General features: G+C 36.1%; 1 protein-coding gene and 1 pseudogene across 11 annotated transcripts in view; both read left to right on the forward strand.

Moving 5' to 3' along the window:
* Positions 1-25159, forward strand: part of ADAM32 (ADAM metallopeptidase domain 32) — a 188978-nt gene extending 163819 nt beyond the window's left edge. For 4 of the 11 annotated variants that reach the window (XR_012007696.1, XM_072776544.1, XM_072776539.1 and 1 more), the window contains 5 exons: positions 14916-14948; positions 19031-19069; positions 23131-23169; positions 24227-24265; positions 25039-25159. Coding sequence is in view for 8 of the 11 variants with exons in the window: in XM_072776544.1 (XP_072632645.1) it covers positions 14916-14948; positions 19031-19069; positions 23131-23169; positions 24227-24265; positions 25039-25130 (242 nt within the window). In the remaining 3 variants the exon portion in view is untranslated. Of the gene's footprint in view, positions 1-14915; positions 14949-18994; positions 19070-23130; positions 23170-24226; positions 24266-25038 lie in introns of those variants that run through there. The other 7 variants (XM_072776543.1, XM_072776537.1, XM_072776538.1 and 4 more) reach the window with 3 other exon arrangements.
* Positions 4581-5501, forward strand: LOC140604871 (ER membrane protein complex subunit 3 pseudogene; annotated as a pseudogene).
* Positions 25160-25486: the final 327 nt, after the last annotated feature.

Here is a 25486-nt window from a genome sequence, read left to right on the forward strand (position 1 = left end):
TACTGTCTTGATGATCACAGTTTTATAATACAGCTTGAAGTCAGGCATCGTGATGCCCCCAGCGTTGGTTTTCTTTTTCAATACTCTTTTGGCTATTCAGGGTCTTTCCTGGTTCCATAAAATCTTAAGATTATTTGTTCCGACTCTGTGAAGAAAGTCCATGGTATTTTAGTAGGGATTGCACTGAATGTGTAAATTGCCCTGGGTAGCATAGACATTTTCACAATATTAATTCTTCCAATCCATGAACATGGAATGTTTTTGCATCTCTTTGTGTCTTCCTCAATTTCTTTCAGAAGTGTTCTGCAGTTTTTAGGGTATATATCCTTTACCTCTTTGGTTATGTTTATTACTAGGTCTCTTACCCTTTTGGGTACAATTTTAATTGGATTGATTCCTTAATTTCTTTCTCTAGTCTCATTGTTAGTGTACAGTAATACCACTTATTTCTGTGCATTGGTTTCGTATCCTGCCATATTGCTGGATAGCTATATGAGTTCTAGCAATCTTGAGGTGGAGTATTTTGGGTTTTCTACATACAGTATCATGTCATCTGCAAAGAGGGTGAGTTTGACTTCTTTCTTTAGGGGATCCCTGGGTGGCTCAGTGGTTTAGCACCTGCCTTCAGCCCAGGGCGTGATCCTGGAGCCCCAGGATCAAGTCCCGCATTGGTCTCCCTGTATGGAGCCTGCTTCTCCCTCTGCCTGTGTCTCTGCCTCTCTCTCTCTCTGTATCTCTCATGAATAAATGAATAAAATCTCAAGATTCCAAGAGTTATTCCTCTTGGTTTCTGAGTGTATTTTGTTCTGGAGGTTATAAGGTGTGTAATTCCAAAATTGTGTAAACCAGCAAAACTTACATAGAGAAAGAACAGAAACTACAGAATGAAATCAAGGAAATAGGGTAGAATGAAAAGGAAGAAAACATAATCTTAGAGTCAACCAACAGAGTATTCTACTTGGTTCTGAGTGTATTTTGGTCCATTTGTTAGAAGGTACTAACTTTCACCTTTATAAAACAAAACAGAACAGGAAAAATAAAAAACAAAACCCCCAAACCCATAACTTGCATATCTACCAAAATTAAATGGAATACCTTGAAAGGAATCCAAAAATGAAGAATATATCTCAGATGTGTAATTGTAGAAGTATGAAAATCAAAAAGGAAAAAAATGTAAAAACAAAGAGTGGGTAAAATATTGTGGTCTGATTCTCAAGTGTCTGTCGGAGGTGGAGAGGATAGAGATGCCTCACCCCTTGCCAGGTGGCCAGGCTCAGTGTGAGCTGTTTGTCCTGTGATGCCTTTCTTCCCTAGAGGCCGCACCTCTCCCAGGTGAAAGGAGAAAAGACAAAAGTAAGACATGATGGTGTCCAGATCTCCAGCCCCAGAGCCAAGAGCTCCCACGTGTACTGAACCGCAATCTCTCAGTGCACACTGACCTAGATCCTTCTGAGGGCAGGCACGGGGGTACTGATTCGTACAAATTGAATGCTGCCTACTGGCGGGAGAGCTTTCACTGTCTTGTGCCCTCCCAGGTGCCGCCTCTCCAGGGGACAGAGGATAGCCCACTCCTGTGTGCTGCTGGACTCTCAGGGCAGAGAGAGCTCAGCTGCTGGACTTCAAAACTTGGTCTGCCTCAGCCCGGGTGGCTCGGCAATTTAGTGCTGCCTTCAGCCCAAGGCATGATCCTGGAGACCCAGGATCCTGCAGGAGCCTGCTTCTCCCTCTGCCTGTGTCTCTGCCTCTCTCTCTCTCTGTGACTCTCATGAATAAATGAATAAAATCTTAAAAAAAAAAAAACTGGCCTGCCTCTCCCAGATGCCCTTGGAGGGTTGCTGCCTTCTAGCCATTTGCCTAGGACCTAGGAGGCTTAAGTCCCACAATTGGACCATGGTTTGCCAGTGAGCTTTCTCCCTGGCGCCCCCATTCTTACTTTGTCTCTGGGAATATTGAGACTGCACAGCCCCTCCTGCAAGTCTGCCCTATTTCCCCACTGTGCAGTTTTCAGGCAGGGAAGACTCTCTCAGGAGCAGATTTCCAAAGTTCCTGATTGTGCGCTGCACTGCTCTCCTGCAGTGGCTTACTGAGGCTCCCTCCCCTTGCCATTTATCTTCTGATATATCCCCTCAGTTTCTCTTCAGACTCCTACCTTGTAGGAAGTGATCACTTTTCTCTCTGTAGCATCCCACTTGCTCTCTCTCTACATCTCAGGTTGAATTCATAGGTGTTCAGGATGGTTTGAAAACTATCTAGATAAATTTGGGGTACCATTGAAATGAGGACCATTATTCTTATGACATGCTTCTTGCCATCTTGCCTCTCCCAATTGCATATTATCTTTTTGTCATTAATAATTTTACCTTAAATTCTATTCTCACTGATTTATATTGCTATACTAACTTGCTCTTTGAAATTTAGACTTGCCTAGTATATCTTTTTTCATCCTTTATTCTCAATCTTTCTTTGTTTTTAGTTGGTATCTTATAAACAGTCTTTATATGGGACACAATAATGGAGTTTGCTATGCATGTATGTTTAACATATGGTGACAAGGAGAGCTAGGTTCTTATCTCACTGAGTTGAAGAATGAATCTCGTGGGCAATGTAGAGTGAGTAAAGTGATAGAAGCTTATTAAACAAAGATACAGGGGAAGCTCTCAGAAGTGAGAGGGGTCCTGACAGGGTTGCCAATGAAGGCTTTTTGGCAGGCCTTTTATTGAGAACCTAACCAGTAAGCCCACGGTGTTTAGATTTTTTTGTGCTTTCTTGAGTGGTTGGCATACAGCTGGTTTTGGGTCTGGTGAGTTTCTGTGATTACTTGGTAACCATCACAGGGAAATAGATACTTTTTAACATTTTGGACTTAGAGTACCAGGTTTACTTTTATTTATTTTTTCTCTGTTTTTGGTACTTTATCTCTGTTCCCTTGGGATTGGTAGGAGCCTGACTCTGGGGCCTCTCGGTATTCTTGGGATTTATGGGATCTCAGAGATTTATGAGAGACTGACTCTGGGCCTTTCCCTTATCTTTTCCTGCCTAACCTCATCTGTCCCTAACTCAGTGGCATATATTTAGACTGAAAATTGCCATTTTATTTTTTCTTACTTACATTTTTTTGCTTACATATTTTCTTTTTTTTAAAATTTTTTTTATTGGTGTTCAATTTACCAATATACAGAATAACCCCCAGTGTCCGTCACCCGATCACTCCCATATTTTCTTTTTTGTCCCTAAATCTATTCTCTTTATTGTTTTTTTCTGCTTTTTTCTATTACTTTGCACATTTTTATATTTTTTAAAAATGATTTTCTTTAAATTTTAGTATTTATAACTATAAAGTTAATGTTATACAATGTCTAAATTTAATAATTATATATCTCATAACACTAGCCTCTCTTCTTCCATTTGTTTGTAGTTTGGCTCTTCACTTTACCCCACATAAGTTAGTGTTGTTTTGTTATTATTATGTTTAGTCAGCACTTGGTAGGATTACCTATTATATTTCTCAGGTCTTTGTTTACTATTTCTCTCTTTTAAACTATTTGTTCTTAAATAATTTAAGAAATATAAAAAGTTGCAAAAATAGCACAGTTTCCTTATACCCTTCGTTTGAGTTTTACCAATGATAACATCTTACATTAACATAGTGCCTTTTCACAGCTAGGGAATTGGTAGTGGTATAATATTGTTAATTAAACTATAGACTGTATTCATATTCAGCATTTACATGAAATCATTTAGTGCTCATTTTTGAGAATGTGTGTGTATGTACATGTAGTTTTATGAAATTTAATCACATGGCTTGTGATATCACAATCATCACCATTCTTCTGGAATCTTGCTTTTTTCATTCTAGGTCAGTTTTATTCTTGGGAAGCATATGTCTTAGTAGTTATTCCAGCGGTGGTCTATGTGTAATAATCTGTTTGACTTATATGCCTGAAAATGGCTTTATTTCATTTTTACTTTTGTATGAGTATAGCATTTTAGGTGAACAATTATATCTCTAAGCCCTTTTGTGATGTGCCCTTGAATTCTAGCACTTACTGTTGATGATGAGATGTCTGTTTGCAGTTTAATTAATTCATTTTTACCTTTATGCTTAAGCTGTATTTATTTAAGTTAGCTTTCCAAGTATTTTTGTCCAAAGTCTTATGTTTCTAAATTATTAGTTGTTCAGTTTATTTATCCAGTTTTGAACTCAGGATAATTTTTAATTATAAAGTTTTCTTCAATTCTAGAAAATTCTCAACATTATCTCTTCAGAGACTGACACCCATTCTATCTTTCTGCAATTCCTGTATTTTAGGGTCTTCAATTCTGGCCTTCTTGGTGGTGATAGCAGTGATGGTTGTTTTCCTTCTCCTCTTCCTCCTTTTTCTTCTTTCCTTTTGACATAGAATTAGTCTTTTAAAAACTGAGTTAGGGAAGTGGGCGGCCCGGCTGGGGGCAGTGCGCTAGGGCAGAAGCTGGAGTTGGTCCCGGGCCAGCAGGGCCGGGAGGTGTGGGAAGGCCCATAAGTGAAATAGAAGAGGGGCCTTCACGCCCTGTGGGAGGAGAAACCCGGCTACACCGGGTGGGAGCTGACTGTGAAGATGGAGGGGCCGGAGCTGCTGCTTGACTCCAACATCTGCCTTTGGGTGGTCCTACCCATCGTTATCATCACCTTCTTTGTGGGCACTACGAGTCGATCCTGCTGCAGAGTGACAAGAAGCTCACTCAGGAACAAGTCTCCAACAGTCAAGTCCTAATTCGAAGCAGAGTCCTCAGGGAAAATGGAAAATACATTCCCAAACAGTCTTTCTTGACACGAAAATATTACTTCAACAACCCAGAGGATGGATTTTTCAAAAAAACTAAAAGGAAGGTAGTGCCTCCTTCTCCTATGACTGATCCCACTATGCTCACAGACATGATGAAAAGCAATGTGACAAATGTTCTCCCTATGATTCTTATTGGTGGCTGGATCAACATGACATTCTCTGGCTTTGTCACAACCAAGGTACCATTTCCACTGACTCTCTGTTTTAAGCCTATGCTACAGCAGGGAATTGAACTACTCACATTAGATGCATCCCGCGTGAGCTCTGCATCCTGGTACTTCCTCAGTGTCTTTGGGCTTCGGAGCATTTACTCTCTGATTCTGGGCCAAGATAATGCCGCTGACCAGTCACAGATGATGCAGGAACAGATGACTGGAGCAGCCATGGCCATGCCTGCGGACACCAACAAAGCTTTCAAGACAGAGTGGGAAGCTTTGGAGCTGACGGATCACCAGTGGGCACTAGATGATGTCGAAGAGGAGCTCATGGCCAAAGATCTCCACTTTGAAGGCATGTTCAAAAAGGAATTACAGACCTCTATTTTTTGAAGACCAAGGAGGGATTTGCTGTGTCCGGAACTCAGAGTAGTGGTTAACTTTGTAACTTTGGTTTGAGCTGGAGCCTCTCAGAATAAAATGGAGGATGCATGAAAAAAATAAAAATGAAAATAAATAAAAACTGAGTTATAGTTTACATATAGTAAAATTAAAAATTTTAGTGTGTGTAATTCTATGAGTTTAACAAATATATCCACATACTATGATGACAATAAAGTATAACAATTATATTACCCCCCAAATTCTCTCCAAACCCACCTCCAGCTCCTGGCACTGAAGATCTGTCTTCTTTGCTGTAGTTTTGCCTATATTTTCAGTATTTTGTATAAATGGAGTCATACAGTGTGTAGCCTTTGGAGTCTGCCTTCTTTCCCTTAGCATAATGCATTTGAGATTCACCATGTTGTTTTGTGATAGCTTGTTCTTTTTAAAAATAATAGTTTTATTGAGGTACAATTGACATACAGTAAGTTGTATATGCTTTAAGTGCATAATCTGGTATGTTTTGATAATTTGAAAAGCAACACTCATGAAACTCCTGAAGCCATCACCACAATCAAGATTATGAAGATATCTGTCATGCCTAAAATCTTACTTATGTTCCTTGGTAATCACTACTTCTTTCTCTGCCATCTCCTTTATCCCCACAGTATTGCTGATATGCTTTCTGTCATTACAGTTCAGTTTTCATTTTCTAGGATTTTTATAAATAGAATCATACAGTATGTACTCTTTATTTTTGTCTGATTTATTTCATTCACCATAATTATTATGCAATCCATCCATGCTCTTATGTATATCATAGCTGTATTTTTTTTATTGCTGATAGGCATTCACTTGTACAAATATAGCATAACTTGTTCATCCATTCATCTGTTGATAGATGTATGGGTTGTTTTCAAATTTTAACTGGTATAACTAAAGCTACCATGAACATTTGTATGCAAGTCTCTATGAATATGTGCTTTCTTTATCTTGGGCTAATGCCTTAGAATGAAATGGTAAGGGGATCCCTGGGTGGCGCAGTGGTTTGGCGCCTGCCTTTGGCCCCAGGGTGCAATCCTGGGGGCCTGGGATCGAATCCCACGTTGGGCTCCAGGTGCATGGAGCCTGCTTCTCCCTCTGCCTGTGTCTCTGCCTCTCTCTCTCTCTCTGTGACTATCATAAATAAATTAAAAATTAAAAAAAAAGAATGAAATGGTAAGGTAATATGGTAGGTATGTTTGACTTCTAAAGAAAGAGCTGAACTATTTTTTGAATCAGGTGTACCATTTTATATTCCAGCCACTAATATGTGAGAATTCTAGTTCCTCCACATTCTTGCCAATGCTTGGTATGGTAATATATTTATTTTTTCAATTTTAGCAATTCTGATAGTATGTAGTGGCATCTCGTGGTTTTAATTTGCATTTCTCTAATGACTAATGATATTGTCAGTTGTTTTATGGGGTTATTTGTCATCTGTACCTCTTTTTCTGAGAACTGTGTGTTCAAATCTTTTGCCTACTTTAAAATTAAATAATTAACTAACTTACAGTTCAGAGGTCTTTTACTTATTTATTTTTGTACCTATTATGTCATGATTTATAGGGAATGGGTTCCAGCAACTCAGGCTCCTTTCATTTGGATCTCACAAAATATGCTTCTCTGGGTGGAACAAATTGGTGCTTCAACTGAACCCTTTCTTTTGGGCTTCCTTCTTTTTCTGATCATTTTCCTTCATGTGTTTCAGGAAACTATCTTGGCTTTCAGAATGCTTGCTATACTCATTATGTACATTAATTCTCTTGGCATGGATCTTGCCCTTAATTTTAGCTGGATGTGTGACATTATAGACTCTTGCAGTTTTGCCATGATAACATTTGTAGGACATTCCTTTTTGAACAGTGCCCATTCCCTTGATGTTTATTATATCTTAATTGTAGGCTCACATGTACGTGGCTAAAGGAATGACCCATGTTTTCTAAAAGGCCTAAAGAATGTAGAGCTTGTGCCAATCCTCTTTCCCTTTGTGCTGGTCATTTTGACAAATTGCTAGAAGATGGTAATTCCAGCTGAAAGGCCTCATTTTTAAATTGGCCTATCTTTTTATTACTGAGTTGTTCAGGTCTTGTAGTCATTTTAAAAATGGATTGTTATCTTACTATTGTATTTTGAATGTTTTTTACATAGGAAATGCCTTATTAAATATATGGATTGCAAATATGTAGACTAAGAGTAGTTTCAGGCTTATCTTTTTATTCTTTCAAAAAAGAAAAACTTTAAATTTTTATGAAATCCAATGTATGACTTTCTTTTATAGATTATGACTGATTTTGTATCTAGAAATATTTGCCTAACCAAAATTCATAAAATTATTCTTCTATGTTTCTTCTAAAAGCTTTATAGTTTTAGATTTTGCATATAGACCTATATCCAATTTGAATTCAGGTTTGTATTGGTTAAAAGGTATGAATAGAGTAGCTAGCTGTTTTCTGCATAAGAAAATTGAATTGTTCTAACATGGTTATTTTTTTTGGAATATTTTTTTATTGGAGTTTGATTTGCCAACATATAACATAACACCCAGTGCTCATCCCGTCAAGTGCTCCCCTCAGTGCCGAACCACCCAGTCACTCCATCCCCCTGCCTACCTCCCTTTCCACTACCCCTTGTTCATTTCCCAGAGTTAGGAGTCTCTCATGTTCTGTCACCCGCACTGATATATCCCACTCATTTTTTCTCCTTTCCCCTTTATTCCCTTTCACTATTTTTTATATTCCCAAAAGAATGAGACCATATAATGTTAGTCCTTCTCCGATTGTCTTACTTAACTCAGCACAATACCCTTCAGTTATATCCATGTTGAAGCAAATGGTGGATATTTGTTATTTCTAATGGCTGAGTAATACTCCATTGTATATATAGACACATCTTGCTTATCCATTCATTTTTTGATGGACACCAAGGCTCCTTCCACAGTTTGGCTATTGTGACATTGCTGCTATAAACATCAGGGTGCAGGTGTCCTGCCATTTCACTGCATCTGTATCTTTGGGGTAAATCCCCAGCAGTGTGCAATTACTGGATCATAGGGTGGCTCTATTTTTAACTCTTTGAGGAACCTCCACACAGTTTTCCAGAGTGGCTGTACCAGTTCACATTCGCACCAACAGTGCAAGAGGGTTCCCCTTTCTCCACATCCTCTCCAACGTTTGTTGTTTCTTGTCTTGGTAATTTTCCCCATTCTCACTGGTGTGAGGTGGTATGTCATTGTGCTTTATATTGTATTTCCCTAATGGCAAGTGATGCGAGGCATTTTCTCATGTGCTTGTTGGCCATGTCTATGTCTTCTGTGGTGAGATTTCTGTTCATGTCTTCTGCCTATTTAATGATTGGATTGTTTGTTTCTTTGCTGTTGAATTTAATAAGTTCTCTATAGATCTTGGATACTAGCCCTTTATCTGATATGTCATTTGCAAATATCTTCTCACATTCTGTAGGTTGTCTTTTAGTGTGTTGTTTCTTTTGCTGTGCAGAAGCTTCTTATCTTGATTAAGTCCCAATAATTCATTTTTGTTTCTGTTTCCCTTGCCTTCACACATGTATTTTTGCAAGAAGTTGCTGTGGCCAAGTTCAAAAAGGGTGTTGCCTGTGTTCTCCTCTAGGATTTTGATGGATTATTATCTCACATTTAGATCTTTCATCCATTTTGAGTTTATCTTTGTGTATGGTGTAAGAGAATGGTCCAGTTTCATTCTTCTGCATGTGGATGTCCAATTTTCCCAGCACCGTTTATTGAAGAGACTGTCTTTTTTCCAGTGGATAGTCTTTCCTCCTTTGTTGAATATTAGTTGACCATAAAGTTGAAGGCACATTTCTGGGTTCTCTATTCTGTTTCCATTGATCTATGTGTCTGTTTTTGTGCCAGGACCACACTGCCTTGATGATCACAGCTTTGTAGTACAACTTGAAATCCGGCATTGTGATGCCCCTGGCTCTGGTTTTCTTTTTCAATATTCCCTGGCTATTCAGGGTCTTTTCTGATTCCACACACATCTTAAGATGATTTGTTCCAACTCTCTGAAGAAAGTCCATGGTATTTTGATAGGGATTGCATTAAATGTGTAAATTGCCCTGGGTAGCAATGACATTTTCACAATATTAATTCTTCCAATCTATGAGCATGGGATATTTTTCCATCTCTTGTGTCTTTCTCAATTTCTTTCAGAAGTGTTCTGTAGCTTTTAGGGTGTAGATCCTTTGCCTCTTTGGTCAAATTTATTACTAGGAATCTTATGCTTTTGGGTACAATTTTAAATGGGATTCACTCCTTAATTTCTCTTTCTTTAGTCTCATTGTTAGTATATAGGTATGCCACTGATTTCTGGGCATTGGTTTTGTATCCTGCCACACTGCCGAAATGCTATATGAGTTCTAGCAATCTTGGGGTGGGAGTCTTTTGGGTTTTCTACGTACAGTATCATGTGATCTGTGAAGAGGGAGAGTTTGACTGCTTCTTTGCCAATTTGTTTTTTTTTCTTTGCCAATTTGAATGCCTTTTATTTCTTTTTGTTGCCTGATTGTTGTGGCTAGGACTTCTAGTACTATGTTGAATAGCAGTGGTGAGAATGGACATCCCTGTCGAGTTCCTGATCTTAGGGGAAAGGCTCCCAGTGTTTCCCCATTGAGAATGATATTTGCTGTGGACTTTTCATAGATGGCTTTTAAGATGCTAGGACTGTTCCCTCTATCCCTACACTCTGAAGAGTTTTGATCAGGAATGGATGCTATATTTTGTCAAGTGCTTTCCTTGCATCTATTTTTTTTTCAACCTGACCAGATTATTATTATTTTTTAATTTTTAAATAAATTTATTTTGTATTGGTGTTCAATTTGCCAACATATAGAATAACACCCAGTGCTCATCCCCTCAAGTGCCCCCCTCACGCCCATCACCCAGTCACCCCTACCTGCCCACCTCCCTTCCACTACCCCTAGTTCGTTTCCTTTCTCTGCATCTATTGAGAGGGTCATATGGTTCTTGTTTTTCTCTTGTTGATATGATTTATCATGTTAATTGCTTTATGAGTGTTGAACCAACCTTTCATGCCAGGGATAAGTCCCACTTGGTCATGGTGAATATTCTTCTTAATGTACTGTCTTAATGTACTGTTGGATCCTATTGGCTAGCATCTTGTTTAGAATTTTTGCATCTGTATTCATCACGGATATTCATCTCTAATTCTCCATTTTGGTGGGGTCTTGGTCTGGTTTTGGAATTAAGGTGATGCTGGCCTCCTAGAACGAGTTTGGAAGTATTCCATCACTATCTTTCAGAACAGCTTTAGTAGAATAGGCATTGTTTCTTCTTTAAATGTTTGATAGAATTCCCCTGGGAAGCCATCTGGCCTTGAACATTTGTGTCTTGGGAGGTTTTTGTTGACTGCTTCAATGTCCTCGGTTATTGGCCTGTTCAGGTTTTCTTACTCTTCCTGTTCCAGTTTTGGCAGTTTATGGTTTTCCAGAATTGCATCCATTTCTTCTACATTGCCTAATTTCTTGGCGTATAGCTGGTCATAATGTGTTTTTAAAATCATTTGTATTTCCTTGGTATTGGTTGTGAACTCTCCTCTTTCATTCATGATTTTACTAACTTGAATCTTTTTTCTTTTTAGTAAGGCTAGCTAATGGTTTATCTATCTTATTAATTCTTTCAAAGAACCAACTCCTGGTTTTGTTGATCTGTTCTACAGTTCTTCTGGTCTCTATTTCATTGAGTTCTGCTCGAATCTTTATTAAAGTCTCTTCTTCTGCTTGGTGTAAGTTTTATTTGCTTCTTTCTCCAGTTTCTTTAGGTGCAAGGTTAGCTTGTGTATTTGAGTTTTTTCCAATATTTTGAGACATGCTTGTATTGCAGTGTAGTTCCCTCTTAGGACTGCTTTTGCTGTATCCCAAAGATTTTGAATGGTTGTATCTTCATTCTCATTAGTTTCCATGAATCTTTTTAATTCTTCTCTAATTTCCTGGTTGACCCTTTCATCTTTCAGCAGGATGCTCTTTAACCTCCACGTGTTTGAGTTTCTTCCAAATTGCTTCTTGTGATTGAGTTCAAGTTTCAAAGCATTATGGTCTGAAAATATGCAGGGGACAATCCCAATCTATTGGTATCAGTTAAGACCTGATTTGTGACCCAGTATGTGGTCTATTCTGGAGAAAGTTCCATGTGCACTTGGGAAGAATGTGTATTCAGTTGCGTTTGGATGTAAAGTTTTGTAAATATCTGTGAAATCCATCTGGTCCAGTGTATCATTTAAAGCTCTTGTTTCTTTGGAGATGTTGCGCTTAGGAGATTTGTAATTTGCAGAAAGCGCCATGTTGAAGTCTCCCACTATTAGTGTATTATTGCCTCAGTATGTCTTTACTTTTACTTTTTAATTGATCGATATATTTGGCAGCTCCCACATTAGGGGCATAAATATTCATGATTGTTAGGTCTTCTTGTTGGATATATCCTTTAAGTATGATATAGTGTCCCTCGTCATCTCACTACAGTCTTTGGGATAAACTTTAATTTATCTGATATGAAGATTGCTACCCCACCTTTCTTTTGAGGACCATTTGAATGGTAAATATTCTTCAACCTTTCATTTTCAGGCTGTAGGTGTCCTTATGTCTAAAATGAGTCTCTTTTAGACAGCAAATAGATGGGTCTTGCTTTTTTATCTGGTCTGAAACCCTGCATCCTTTGATGGGATCATTTAGCCCATTCACGTTAAGAGCAACTATTGAAAGATATGAATTTAGTGTCATCATAATACCTATTCAATAGTTCCTGTTTTTGTGGATTATTTCTTTGGGCTTCCTCTTCCTTTTACAGAGTCCCCCTTAATATTTCTTGCATAGCTGGCTTGGTGGTCACATATTCTTTCAGTTTCTGCCAATCTTGGAAGCTCTTTATCTCTTCTTTTATTCTGAATGACAGCGTTGGTGGATAAAGTATTCCTGGCTGCATGTTCTTCTCATTTAGGATCCTGAATATTTCCTGTCTGCCTTTCTGGCCTGCCAGGTCTCTCTGGAGAGGTCTGATGTTAATCTAATAGTTCTCCCCATATAGATTAGGGATTTCTTGTCTCTTGCTACTTTAAAGATTTTCTCTTTATCTTTGAAATTTGCAAGTTTCACTATTAAATGTCGAGTTGTTTAACGGTTTTTATTGATTTTACGGGGGATCTCTCTCCTGGATCTGAATGCCTGTTTCCCTCCCCAAGTTAGGGAAGTTCTCAGCTATGATTTGTTCGAATATGCTTTCTGGTCCCTTCTCCCTCTCGTGCCCTCTAGAACCTCAATTAAACATAGATTTTTCCTTCTGAGGCTGTCATTTATTTCCCTGAACCTTTTTCCACAGTCTTTTAATTGTTTTTCTCTTTTTTCCTCAGCTTCCTTCCTTGCCATCAACTTGTCTTCTATGTCACTCACTCTTTCTTCTACCTCGTTAACCCTCATCTTTAGGACCTCCATTTTGGATTGCATTTATTTAATTGATTTTTAATTTCAGCCTGATTAGATCTGAATTCTGCAGTCATGAAGTCTCTTGAATCCTTTATGCTTTTTCCAGAGCCACCAGTAGCTTTATAATTGTGTTTCTGAATTGGCTTTCTGACATTGAACTGTAATTCAAATTCTGTAACTCTGTGGCAGAGTACTGTTTCTGATTGTTTGTTTTATAACATGATTGTTTTTAATTTTTTGTTAAGTTGGATCAGAATAGTCAACACTACAGAGGCCAGTCCTCTTTTGAGTAAATCTACCCAATTCTCCATAAGATGATATTTTAAAATATCATGTCCCTATGTGAGCACAAAATATGTTCAATTTCAAATAATTTTTCACTGGCTTAAATAGCTTCCTCACTTGTGTTCAGCGAACAGCACTTTGCAGAAGACTCAACAGGGACCCTTCTCAGATCTCAGGAGTTCTCTTCGTGGAGTTCTTTCCCTATCCTGCATTTTTCTCTGTGAATTCTAACTGCCTTGCCTTCCCCAGACCCCAAGTTCTATTAGTTCAACTCAGGGAGATTTCTGGGTTTTGCTTGCATGCCTCTGGCTGTGTGATGACGTGGAAACTCCCACCCAGGCAGTAAGAAGGGTCAATCATAGGTCTCACCATTTTTATTCTTTTCTGTCAGATATCACTGTCCTGTGCTGCCTACTATTCAACGTCTGAAAACCACTGTTTCATATTTTGTCTGGATTTTCAGTTGTATTAAGCAGGAGGGTAAACTGAGTATGTTACTCCATTATTATGGTCAGAATTGGAAATACGCCTTTATGATTTGTAACCACATTCATAATTATGTACATCTCACATTGTGTTAGAGTTCTCTTTCATTTCTCCAGTTCTGCCATCACTGTTTCTGTTTTAGGTTTATGGATTTTGTTCTTGTAAAAAACTCTATGGATATTTAAAATATTCTTATATAAACTTTTAAAAATCATTTGTGCTTTTTGGTATGTGAATTAATTGTTTTGCTGTGGCTGTTCACATTAACTCTTAGCAGTTTGTAATCGTAGACTCTTTTGTCTTCAATGTTTATGATTTTCCTATGAGAATTCTGCACGTTTTGTGTTGAAGATAAATACATGTGGATTGTTTCATTTATGCTTCTTTTGTTAAGCAAAAAATATTACACTTTGTGGAAGATTGGGATTCCTATTTCTCCCAGTTATGCATTATTTTTCCCATCTACATATCCTCATTTCTCTGCTGCATTCCAAAGGTCATTGGTCAGAATTTTAATTATCTGTGTTTCATGGGTGGTATGGCTCTTCATGGCTCTCAGGTTTAATTAAGGAAATAACAGTTTCCCTACATGCAAAGGCCTGGAACTTTAACTCCTTCTAAAGAGAAGCTATTAAATCTCTAGCCTGAAAGGTGTTATTACTGGCTTAAATGCCCTTGCAGTGATTCAATTTTAGCTGCTTTTTTTAACATTTCAACTCTTAGTTTATTCATTTTAATTAGCACCAGAAGTCTTATTGTTAAACTCAGTTACATATTCAATGTTAGTATTATTGTTTTCAGCACTCCTCTGTGTTATGAGGAATAGAAAGGGGAAATTTCCCTGCCTACTCACTCTACGAGATTGCCTTGAAGCCAGTATGGGTTTTTGAAATTCACAAAATGTAATCAACAAATGAAAGTTAAAAGTTGGGGCATGAAGATCAGAATCAGGCACTGAGGGTCAAATTTGTATTCTATGTTCAGAAGTGATAAGGAAAAAAGTAAATCTGTGCCTTTTTGATGTCTGTGGAATTTGAAATATGCACTCTGTGGATGAGATAAATGGGTAAATAAGAATATTATTTATTTCCATCTTTGTTTATTTTAAAGAAAACATTATTTTCTTTATTGGTAACTAGCCTTGTAAAAAAGGTAATAATGCTTATAAAATGCCCTGACTTTTATTGATGCAATTGAACAAGACTTTCTTAGGACTAACATGAGGCACTATTTTCCTTTTTTTTTTTTTTTTTTTTTTTTTAATTATATCCAGCTCAGAAGGCAGCACTCACACATTTGCTAGCAGGTGAGTAAATTAGAAGGTATCTTAAAAACACTTATATTGTAAGTTAAGAATGAATTAATTCACACTTTTTGGATATCACTTGAACAGATGCAATTGTTAATGTACTGAAAACCAGGCTACTAATATATAGTGATTTAGTTTCTAGTAAATTAGTCTTTTATTCATTTAATAAATGTTTATTAGAAGTCTACTCTGAGGAAACAAGGACCAAAATAGCTAACTCTAATAAGAGATAAGTTGTATATAATTAGTAGAGAAAAAGGCTATGTAGTGCCTAGAAATGACCCAACTTGGGTTATATTCATGTATTGTTTGGGTAAATAAACAAGCAAATACCTGACATTTCATAGATTGTATGTGACAAGGCTGAGGCACATACATCTATAATAATTATGGATTGGGAAGAAAAATCTATAATAATTATGGATTGGGAAGAACTAGTTATATTGACCTAACTGTGCTGTTAGTTAGTATTTTGTCCCCACTAGTGTTTCTTAACCATAAATTTAGTCCTTACTGTTTTATAACTGCTCTATGAACGTTCTATTTATTAGATTTACATGATATAACATTTCTGTTCTTTTAGTTTCAACCTTTAATTAGTTGGTTTCTTTAAAAACAACCTGGACTAAACAAATGGACTTTAAAAATACATAATCTCAAGAGTTTTTCAATAGTTGAATTAATATGTTTATACACTTATGTTTGCTGATATATTTAGACCGAATTCTACCATTTAGTTTTTTTTCTTTTCACCATACTTTGCCAATATTTTATTTTTCTATTTTCTTGTCTGTTATATCAATTGTACTTTCATTATCTCTTCTTTCTATTAATTTGGTCATTATATGTTCTAATTATATTACTTTAGTGATTTTTTAAATGATTGAATTCTTATATTATTATTTATTAATTAAAATTAAATGTTAATTTTTGAATTTTAGATATAACGAACACTTACAGTCTTCTAACAACCTACTGATCTTAGCCTATTTAACCCTATAATCTTTTCTTTACTCTTGTCTATTATTATTATTTGGTATTTAGTTACTTCTGAATTTTAACCTGCTGCAAACAAGTCATCCTTATCATTGTCATTATTGTATTTAGTCAAAATATACTAGGATTTCACTACATATTTGCCATTTTATTTGTTCACTGTTCAGTCTCCTTTTTGGGGAAGTTGATCTCTTAGAATTTCCATCAATGAATCTCTGTGTAGTAAACTGTTGTCTTATCCACCTGAAATTTTCTTTATTTTATTTTCACTCTTGAATGTGAGTCTATGTACTGTGGACTTCAAATTGGGAGTTAATTTTACCTCAGCTATTTGAAGATATGTCAGTGTAATTTGGCATTTACTGATGATGATGATAAATTTTCTGTTAGTGTGTTTATTCATTTATTTCTGAATAATTAATAAGATTATTAAATTAAATGAAAAATAATTAAAAATCTGTAGTAGGCTTTGTATTTCTATGGCTGTATAACATATTACCACACATGTAATGACTTAAAACAATATTCATTTATTCTGTCAAAGGTCTGTAAATTAGAAATCGAGGTGGATTGGGTGCATGAGTGGCTTAGTCAGTTAAACATCCAACTCTTGATTTTGGCTCAAATCATGATCTCAGGGTCATGAGATTTACCTCTGAGTTAGGCTCTGCACTCAGCAGGGAGTCTCCTTGAGATTTTTTTTCTCTCTTTCTCTATCCCTACCTACTCTTGCATATGCATTCATGAGGAAGCGGAAGCTCTCCCTTTCTCTCTCTAAATAAATAGATAAAATAGAAAGGAAGGAAGGAAGGAAGGAAGGAAGGAAGGAAGGAAGGAAGGAAGGAAGGAAGGAAGGAAGGAAGAAAAACAGAAATCGGGTAGATTTGACTGGGTTGTCACAGGCTGACCAGAAGGCCTGAAGGCCAGGCTATGTTCCTAGCTCATTCAGGTTGTAAGCAGAATCTAATTTCTTGGAACAATGGGTCTGAGCTACCTATTTCCTTACTGGCTGTCTGGTAGGGGCTCCTTCCTACCCACAGAACCTGCCTGCATTGTTTTTCATGTACCTCCCTTCATTTTCAAGGAAAAAAAGTGCATTTATTAGGCTTTGACTCTCTCTTAATTCCTTTTCTGACAGCATCAGAATATTCTACTTTTGATGGGCTCATCTGATTGGGTTGGACAAATCTTTGTATTTTAAGGTCAATTGATTTGCAGCTGTAGTTGCACTTGTAAAACCTTTTAAGTACTTAGAAGAGTGCTTGAATAACCAAGGAATGGAGATCTTAAGAAGCGATCTCTAGAATTCTGCCTAACAAACCTCTATATTTTTTTCTTATCCCTAGAGTTATTATTTCATTAAAATATATTCTGGTAGAGATTTTTTCTTTTTTTTAAGATTTATTTATTTATTTATTTATTTATTTATTTATTTATGAGAGAGAGAGGCAGAGATGCAGAGGGAGAAGCAGGTTCCACACCAGGAGCCCAACTCAAGACTCGATTCCGGGACTCCAGGATCGCGCCCTGGGCCAAAGGCAGGCGCTAAACCGCTGAGCCACCCAGGGATCCCCGTGAGATTTTTTTCTTAACTCATGAACCAGACTCATTATTTTCTTTCAGTGAAAAGACACGAAACTTTCTTCAATTTTGGATTTTTTTTGTTTGTTTTGTTTTTGTAAGTGAAATCTTTACTTTTCTTCAGCTATGGACATGAACTCTTAGTGGCTTTTTTCTTTGATTGCAAGGCCACCTTAAGCAACAGTGATTATCTCATGAGATTTCTGTGTATCCTGCTTTGTAGAATCTTCCTTCTGGAGATTATTTCATGTGTTACCCTCCTAAGTCATAATTACACTTGTTACACCTGGAGATCTAGAAATCATGGGAAGCATGGACTGGTATCCTAACCTAAATTTGGTAAGGCTTGAGGTTCCTGTTTCTCTATGTGATATTTATTCCATCCATATTGCTAAGCCATTTTAAGCACTTAGGGTTTCTTTGTCTCTAGGATATCCTTTTCTGTCTATACATCTGAAGTAATTTCCCTGCTGCATCCCAATGATTAATGGTAAAAGCTTTACTATCCGCCTTTTTTGGCTTCCAGGTTTAGAGAAGGAAGTCAGTTCTAGCTTTCCAGGAGGTCTCAACTCCTTATAGGTTAACGTGGATGATTAATTCACATAGTTCTGGAGTCATTCAGCTTTCTTTTTTTTTTCTCATTTTTTGGTATATTTTTTATTAGAGTTCAATTTGCCAACATATAGTATAACACCCAGTGCTCATCCCATCAAGTGCCCCCCCTCAGTGCCCGTCACCCAGTCACCCAGTCCCTCACCTACCTCCCCTTCTACTACCCCTTGTTCATTTTCCAGAGTTAGGAGTCTCTCATGTTTTGTCTCCCTCTCTGATATTTCCCACTCATTTTCTCTCCTTTCCCCTTTAATCCCTTTCACTATTTCTTATATTCCCCATATGAATGAAACCATATAATGTTTGTCCTTCTCTGATTAACTTACTTCTAATTTATCTCTCATGCTTTCAATTTCCTTTCTTTTTAAAACTATCATTGGAAATTTCCATTTCTTCTCTTAAATTTTGGTTAGTATTTTGTTTTGTTTTGTTTTGCTTTTACTATTTCTTTGTGTGGGATGGAAGGCGGAAAACTACCCTGTCAGCCCAGTCTGCCCGATTGTCCAGAAGTCAGTGAGGGTTTTAAATCATGACCTATGATAATTTTTCTGTGGGTAAAGCATTAGATTGGAACCTGAGGCCAGAATTAGGCATTCAAAATCAAACATATATTCACAGACAAGTAATAAGGAGAAAAATTAATCCTTTTTCTTGCCCCTTTCCTTATTAGAGATTTGAAATTTATGTTCTTTATGGACTTGGTACATGTGTAAATTAGTATATTATTTATCTGTATGCCCTAATTCAGTAATCTTTTAAAATTATTCATTACTGGTAATTAGTGGTATAAAAGAGTTAATGCAGATCACAAGATAGTCTGACATTCATTTGTTATGGAGACAATTTTTTTTTAGCATTAACTTGGAAGCATTACTTACCTTCTCATTTAGATCCAGATCAGAAAGCAGCAGCCAAACAGATACAGTCAGGTAAGTAAATTAGGATGTATTTCTTAAAATAAGTATATGTTTGAAATAAGATGAACAAATTGACAATCAACAATAAATTGCTATGTATTAATCGAACAGTAATAATTGGTATGGTACTACACCAAAAAATAACCTATTAGTATTTGCCAATTTAGTAACTAATGACTATTTGTCTAGAAAAATCAATGTCTTCTTTCTTTCAGTTTGTTAATGTATGTTAGGAGTTTAATTTTTGGAAACAAAAGAATAAGTAATTGGTGAAATGATTATGGAGCTAACTCATAAATGGGGAAGTTTACTTCTGTATTTGGAGACTTTACAACTAGAAATTCAATATGTATGCTCATGAACAACTGAGTGAATGCTTACTCTGGTCATTTAAGAAAACTTTGCTGAGGAGAAACATCAGAAAAAAAAAACAATAATTCTGTATCTTCCATAGCCTCTCAGTATCACAAAGTAATTTAATTAGATTACTGTCCATTTCCTGAAAGGTGAATATTTCTGTATAATAAAACTGTAAGTATTTAGATTCCCACATCTATCATTTTTGGGTTTAGAGTCTGTCTGCAGATATAAAATGTTCAGGAGTTTTCACTCCTCTATGACTTAAGGGAGGCTGGTATTATTCCTTATACGTTCTTTGAAGTCCATTGCTAGTCTAAAACACTTCTAAATATATAGAGTAAATTTTCTAGGCTGTAGAACATGGTTGTATAATTTGTCTTATTCTAGAAGAGGGCTTCTTTTTCAATAAGAATGCCTTTTTCTTATCTTCTTTATTGTTATGATCTTCTCTTTATAATGACAATTTGAAGTCATGAGTTACCATCACCAAACTTAAAAAATTGATTTTCATTTAATAATAATAATGATAATAATATGTCTTCTCTGTGTCAAGGAGTTCTCATATGGTACTCAAACACAAGTCTCAGTTACTTTTCCTAACCTTGGACGTATGTCTTATTATATGTCCAGGTTACCTTAGAAAATAAAAGCCATTATCTTGCTCAGCATTGTATAGCCAGCATGTAGTAGAGTTCTTAACTTATGGTAAGTGCTCAAAAAATATTTGCTGAATGAATGAATGAATGAATGAATGAATGCTTTTAATCTCCTACTTGCCCCTTGCCCACAGACAAACAAAAAAACTCACAAACACAAAGCACATACACACACACAAACACACATACACATCCATATATCTATAATGTTATAACTGCTCTCATTTCTTCTCTCATATCCTAAAAACTTATTAATGTAATTGATCTCTCCTGGGGCCACTATTTACCTACACTGAGTAGGGGATGATAGCATGAATTATAGGAAAATGTACATTTCTGTTGGAGTAGTATAATTTTGGATGTTAATCCACTGGTCTAGCCTTTGGGCTTGATATGCACTAGGGAAATATTTTTAGGATAATTATTCACTTAAGTTTTAATAATGATGTCATTTGATTCTGTTGCTGTGTTTTACAAACATAGCATCCACACTATAATGTTCAGGTCATTTATTTTCTGGAATGATTTTTATCTGGTGAAAAGTTAGTGGGAAAGGTGGTTGAAGTCAAGGAATGCAGAGAGGAGTGGCTCTCAGTTTGGTTATATTAATGCCACTTAAGCATAATTAATTTTTAAATATTTCAATTCAATTAATAGTTTCCATCTTTCCCTAAACAGTAGAAGGATTTAGATCATTTAATAGCAAAACCCAATTATTAATCCCTCACATATTGTCATTTGACTTTTATTATTTTTAAAGATTTTATTTATTTATTCATGAGAGATACAGATAGAGAGGCAGAGACACAGGCAGAGGGAGAAGCCAGCTCCAAGCAGGGAGCCAGACATGGGACTTGATCCGGGGTCTCCAGGATCACACCCTGGACTGAAGGTGGCGCTAAACCGCTGAGCCACCCGGGCTGCCCTGTCATTTGACTTAATTTCTCAGTTCTTTATCTACATGACTTCCCTTCCTCTAGTCATTGTTGTTATTATATTAATTAAATATTTACTAGGATTTAACAACATATTTATCAATTAGTTTCTTCATTCATTCTTGAACCTATTTTCTCATTTTAATTTCAATTTTCTTTTTCCTGAAGTACAACCCTTTTAGTTTCAATTAGTGTCTGTAGTGATAAGCATTTTGTGTTAAATGCCTGGATATGTCTTTTTTTCACACTCATCTTTGAAAGATAACTTAGATGGTTATGCCCTTCTAGCTGAGAGCCACTTTCCACAAGTCTTTTAAAGTGTTCTGTTGTAAGATGACATTTACTGTCATTGATGAGATCTCAGTTGTTAGTCTAATTTATTTCTTAATTCCTTTCCAATTAATGTACATTTTCTCTAAGTGTCTTCTAAGATTTCCTCGTTGTCCTGAATTTTATTATATGTCCAGATATAATTTGTTTTTATTGATACTGGTCTGGATTTAATAGTCTTTAGAAACAGCATTCAGGTCATTAATTCTGGAAAAAAAAATCCAGTCCTTATCTCTTCAGTTATTGACTTTCCCCATTCTTTTTCTTTTCTCCATCTAAGATGACTATATTGGGGAGAGTCTTCTCATTTTAGCTTCCATGTTTCTTTTTTTTTTTTTTTAAGATTTTATTTATTTATTCATGAGACACACACACACACAGAGAGAGAGGCAGAGACACAGGCAGAGAGAGAAGCAGGCTCCATACAGGGAGCCCAATGTGGGGACCTGATACCAGATCTTCAGGATTATGCCCTGGGCCGAAGGCAGATGCTCAACCACTCACTGAGGCACCTAGGCGTCCCAGCTTCCATGTTCCCTAACTGGGCTGTTTATATACTATACTTTTTTACCTCTTTTTCTTGCAATGATTTCTTCATATTAGTTTCCAAATCATTTATTCTCTTAACAGTTATCCTTTTCTTGCCTATTCCCATCCTGATCATTATGGAGATCCTAAACATTTCTATTAAAGTTTTTTTATATTGTCCATTGATCTTAATGGGTGGATTTTGGTTCTGTTGTGCTATGATGTGGGGCTATGGGCATTTAACACACAGTAGTTTGTAATTTAGACTTGTAAGCAATGCCATTCTCAGGAGCAATGATTGGTCTCATGGGAATTCTGCATGCCTTGAGTTGTTGGCATACATTAGGAAGAGGGGAATGTTTAAGACTTGCCTGTCTTGGAGCATGAATGTTTCAATATTTTCTATACTTACTGGTTCAAATTCATGTGTAGTAGAATTAAGAAATTGAGGTCCTGTGCCTATACATATAGTGCAGGCCTGAGCTTTTACATCTCTGGGTGATCTTTTCCAATCCACATGGCTAAGACGACTTACCTGTTGCATTCCCAGTGGCCATAACTTTCATTATTCCCATTTAGGACTATGAGTCCTGGGGTTTGTTCTAACTTTCAAACCTAAATATCTGTGCCTTCAACTTCTTCCAAGATAGGGTTAGTAAAACCATCTCTCTTAGGGTGTAATTCATATTCTCTTGTAGTCATTCAGCTTTTGCTCATGTTTTCCCTCTGGACTTCTAGTTTCTTGATTTTTTACTGACAGAAAGAAAAGCCTTCCTGGCTGTCAATCTCCATTGGGTATTAAATTTTTGTGCTATCTTCTCTAGCTTTTCTGTGGAATAAAAAGGGAAAGCTTTACTTACAGAATAGAAATGGGAAGTTTTTCTGTCACTTCACTCAGATTGCCCAGAAGTAAATAAATGTGTTTTAATTTGCAAAATGTGGCAATTTACATATCAATGAATTTAAAAATGTAACTTAGAGCCTACTGACAAATTTAGGCATTCATAGTCAAACTTACATATTGTACTTAGAAGTAATAAAGGAGAAAAATGCATCTCTGCTATCTTGATACTTTTCCCCACTGGAGAATTTAAATTTTGCATTGTATGTTGCACTTGGTGTTGGGTAAGTAAGAATATTACTTATTTGCATGTCCCAAGTGTTAAAAGTTAGTTTTGTTATAAAATGGCCTGATCTTAATTCTTAATGTAGGCAAGTTTTTTAATATAACTGTTAGACATTGTTTATGTCTATTTTTGTTTAGATCCAGGTCAGAAAGTAGTGCTCAAACATATACCAGCAGGTAAGTAATTTAGGAAATATTTCTCATAAATAAGTGTGTCTTAAAAATATGAATGAACAAATAAATAATTGCTTAATATTTTTTGAGCAGCCACAATTGATAGACCCCTAAAAACGATTTATTAATATTTTCCATTCTAAGAATGAGTATTTATTAACTCAGTTTTTTCTTCAGTTGGCTAAATTTTTATTGATTGCCTACTTTTTTGACACATAGGAAAAACTAGTTAAATCTAATGTGACAAGATATCTGAATTATTTTGTGAAACTAACTCAAAAGCAGAGCATTTTTACATCCTTTATGATGAGACACATAAAGGGAAATGTGTTCTGTTTAGATTATATTTGCATCCACAACTTCAGGAAAAACTGAGTAAATTCAAGTCACTTGGGAGGAGTTTGTCAAAGGGATCGGGTCATAAACACACTTAATTGTAAGAATACAGTACATAATAGATATAGAATATGAAATGAAGCATGTGTTGACTATTCATGCTATCAGTAAGGCTTCCAGTCAACAGTATACTATTAAGGGGAGCGGGGGAGTCCAAGTGTTATAGGTGGATTTTGACTGTGGGGGGGTTAATAACCTTAACTCCTGAGTTGTTCAAGGGCCAAGTGTATATTTAAAAAGTATATTTTATAGTCAGAGTAGTAGGAAAAATCTGTTTTAAGTTCTGAAGATATAAAACAGCAGAGGTAAGGAAAGGATGGGAAAGGATAAAATTATATCACTCGTCACTAAATTATCTCACTAATCTTACCATCTATATTATTTTCTCTGTCAATAAGCCTCACCTAATTGGTCTTCGATTTATCTTTTTTCTCTAATTCTTTTGGTTAGAGGATCAAAGATAAATCCAGAAATATGAAAATTAGAAAAGAGTCCCAAGAGTTTGACTTTGGTAATAAATAGTATAAACATAGACATTTGGCAGATATTTCTTTCTTACTACTCTTTTGAAGGGAAAGAGGAAGAAACTTCCATTAAAAATATAAAATAACTTTATTGAATTGTATCTTATCACACTAAAAGTATTATTTCCTTATGTATTTAGATCTAAATCACAGGAAAGCACCCAAACACATAATAGTAGGTAAGTACATTAGGAACTGTCTCTTAAAATAAGTATGTTTGAAATAGAAATGAAATTCATAATCTACAATTAATTCCTAGGTATTTATTGGGTAGATGAGTTAGTAAAGTACTACATCAGAAACAACATATTAATCTTTACTAATCTTATTATTAATGAGTATTTATTTACTTAGTCTTTTTTTCAGTTTAGTAAAGTTCTCATAAATCTGTTGGGAACTTGCTCTTGTGGATAGAATGGAATTGAAGAGTTTAATCTAATAAAATATAAGATATGTAAATTTGTCCATAAAATAAATTCAAAATCAGGGCCATTTTATACATTAGGCACAATATTTAAGGCCTATGAGTTTCCAACTGCCAAAAATAAAACACTGTTTGCAACATGAAAAACCAGATTGGCTCCAACATATGGAAAACATGAAATTAATATATATTTAGATTTCTAGAAAATTGCAAAAGACTTGACTATTTTATTCATAAACATTTCATTATATGTGGAAAAACGTAAGATTTTCTCATTTGCAAATATATCTGATTAAATAAGATTCTTCCCCAGAAATCTCAGAAAATTAGCATTAACATTAGCATTAACATTACTCACAGCCAAATAATTTCACAAGCAAAATTGCAAAACGTCTTTCTAGAATTATTTTTTCTGACATATGAATTTTTTGCTTGACAGTACCCCCTGTTGTTTGTATATTTTGCAGTGGAATGTAATTTATTTGCTGTCAGTACCTTAATCATATATGTCTTTTTCTTCTTCCATAGTAATTAGTAATTCCTTCAGAAGACAATGGATATTACGAAGTGTTTCATTGAGAAATGAAAATTCCACCTTTCCTCCCCATGGTCACAGTTGAAGGAAACAATAAACTGGAGTGTGGAACTATTTGCAGGTGCATCTGTTTTTCTTTCTTCCTCTACCCCTGAGGCTGCAGTTCTCTCATTTCAGGGCCCTTAACTGAAGATACTCATTTCAACTCAAGCATCTCCATCCCACCCAGACTCCCTGAGCTCTTTTTCACAGCTCTCCCACCACTCATTCCCACTTACTTGCCTGCGGCCCCAGATGCTGGGAGTTTGCATCAACTGCTTTTTCTCAGGAAGAGCTCTGGATGGTAGTCCATGTTCCTCTTCCTGGTACTTCTCACTGGACTTGTCTGGCTGCATAGAGATCTCAGTTAATCCAGATATTTCCCCACCTCGCCTTTGCCAC

Source organism: Canis lupus, chromosome 15 (genome assembly GCF_048164855.1).
Source record: "Canis lupus baileyi chromosome 15, mCanLup2.hap1, whole genome shotgun sequence".
Classification (NCBI taxonomy): Eukaryota; Metazoa; Chordata; class Mammalia; order Carnivora; family Canidae; genus Canis; species Canis lupus.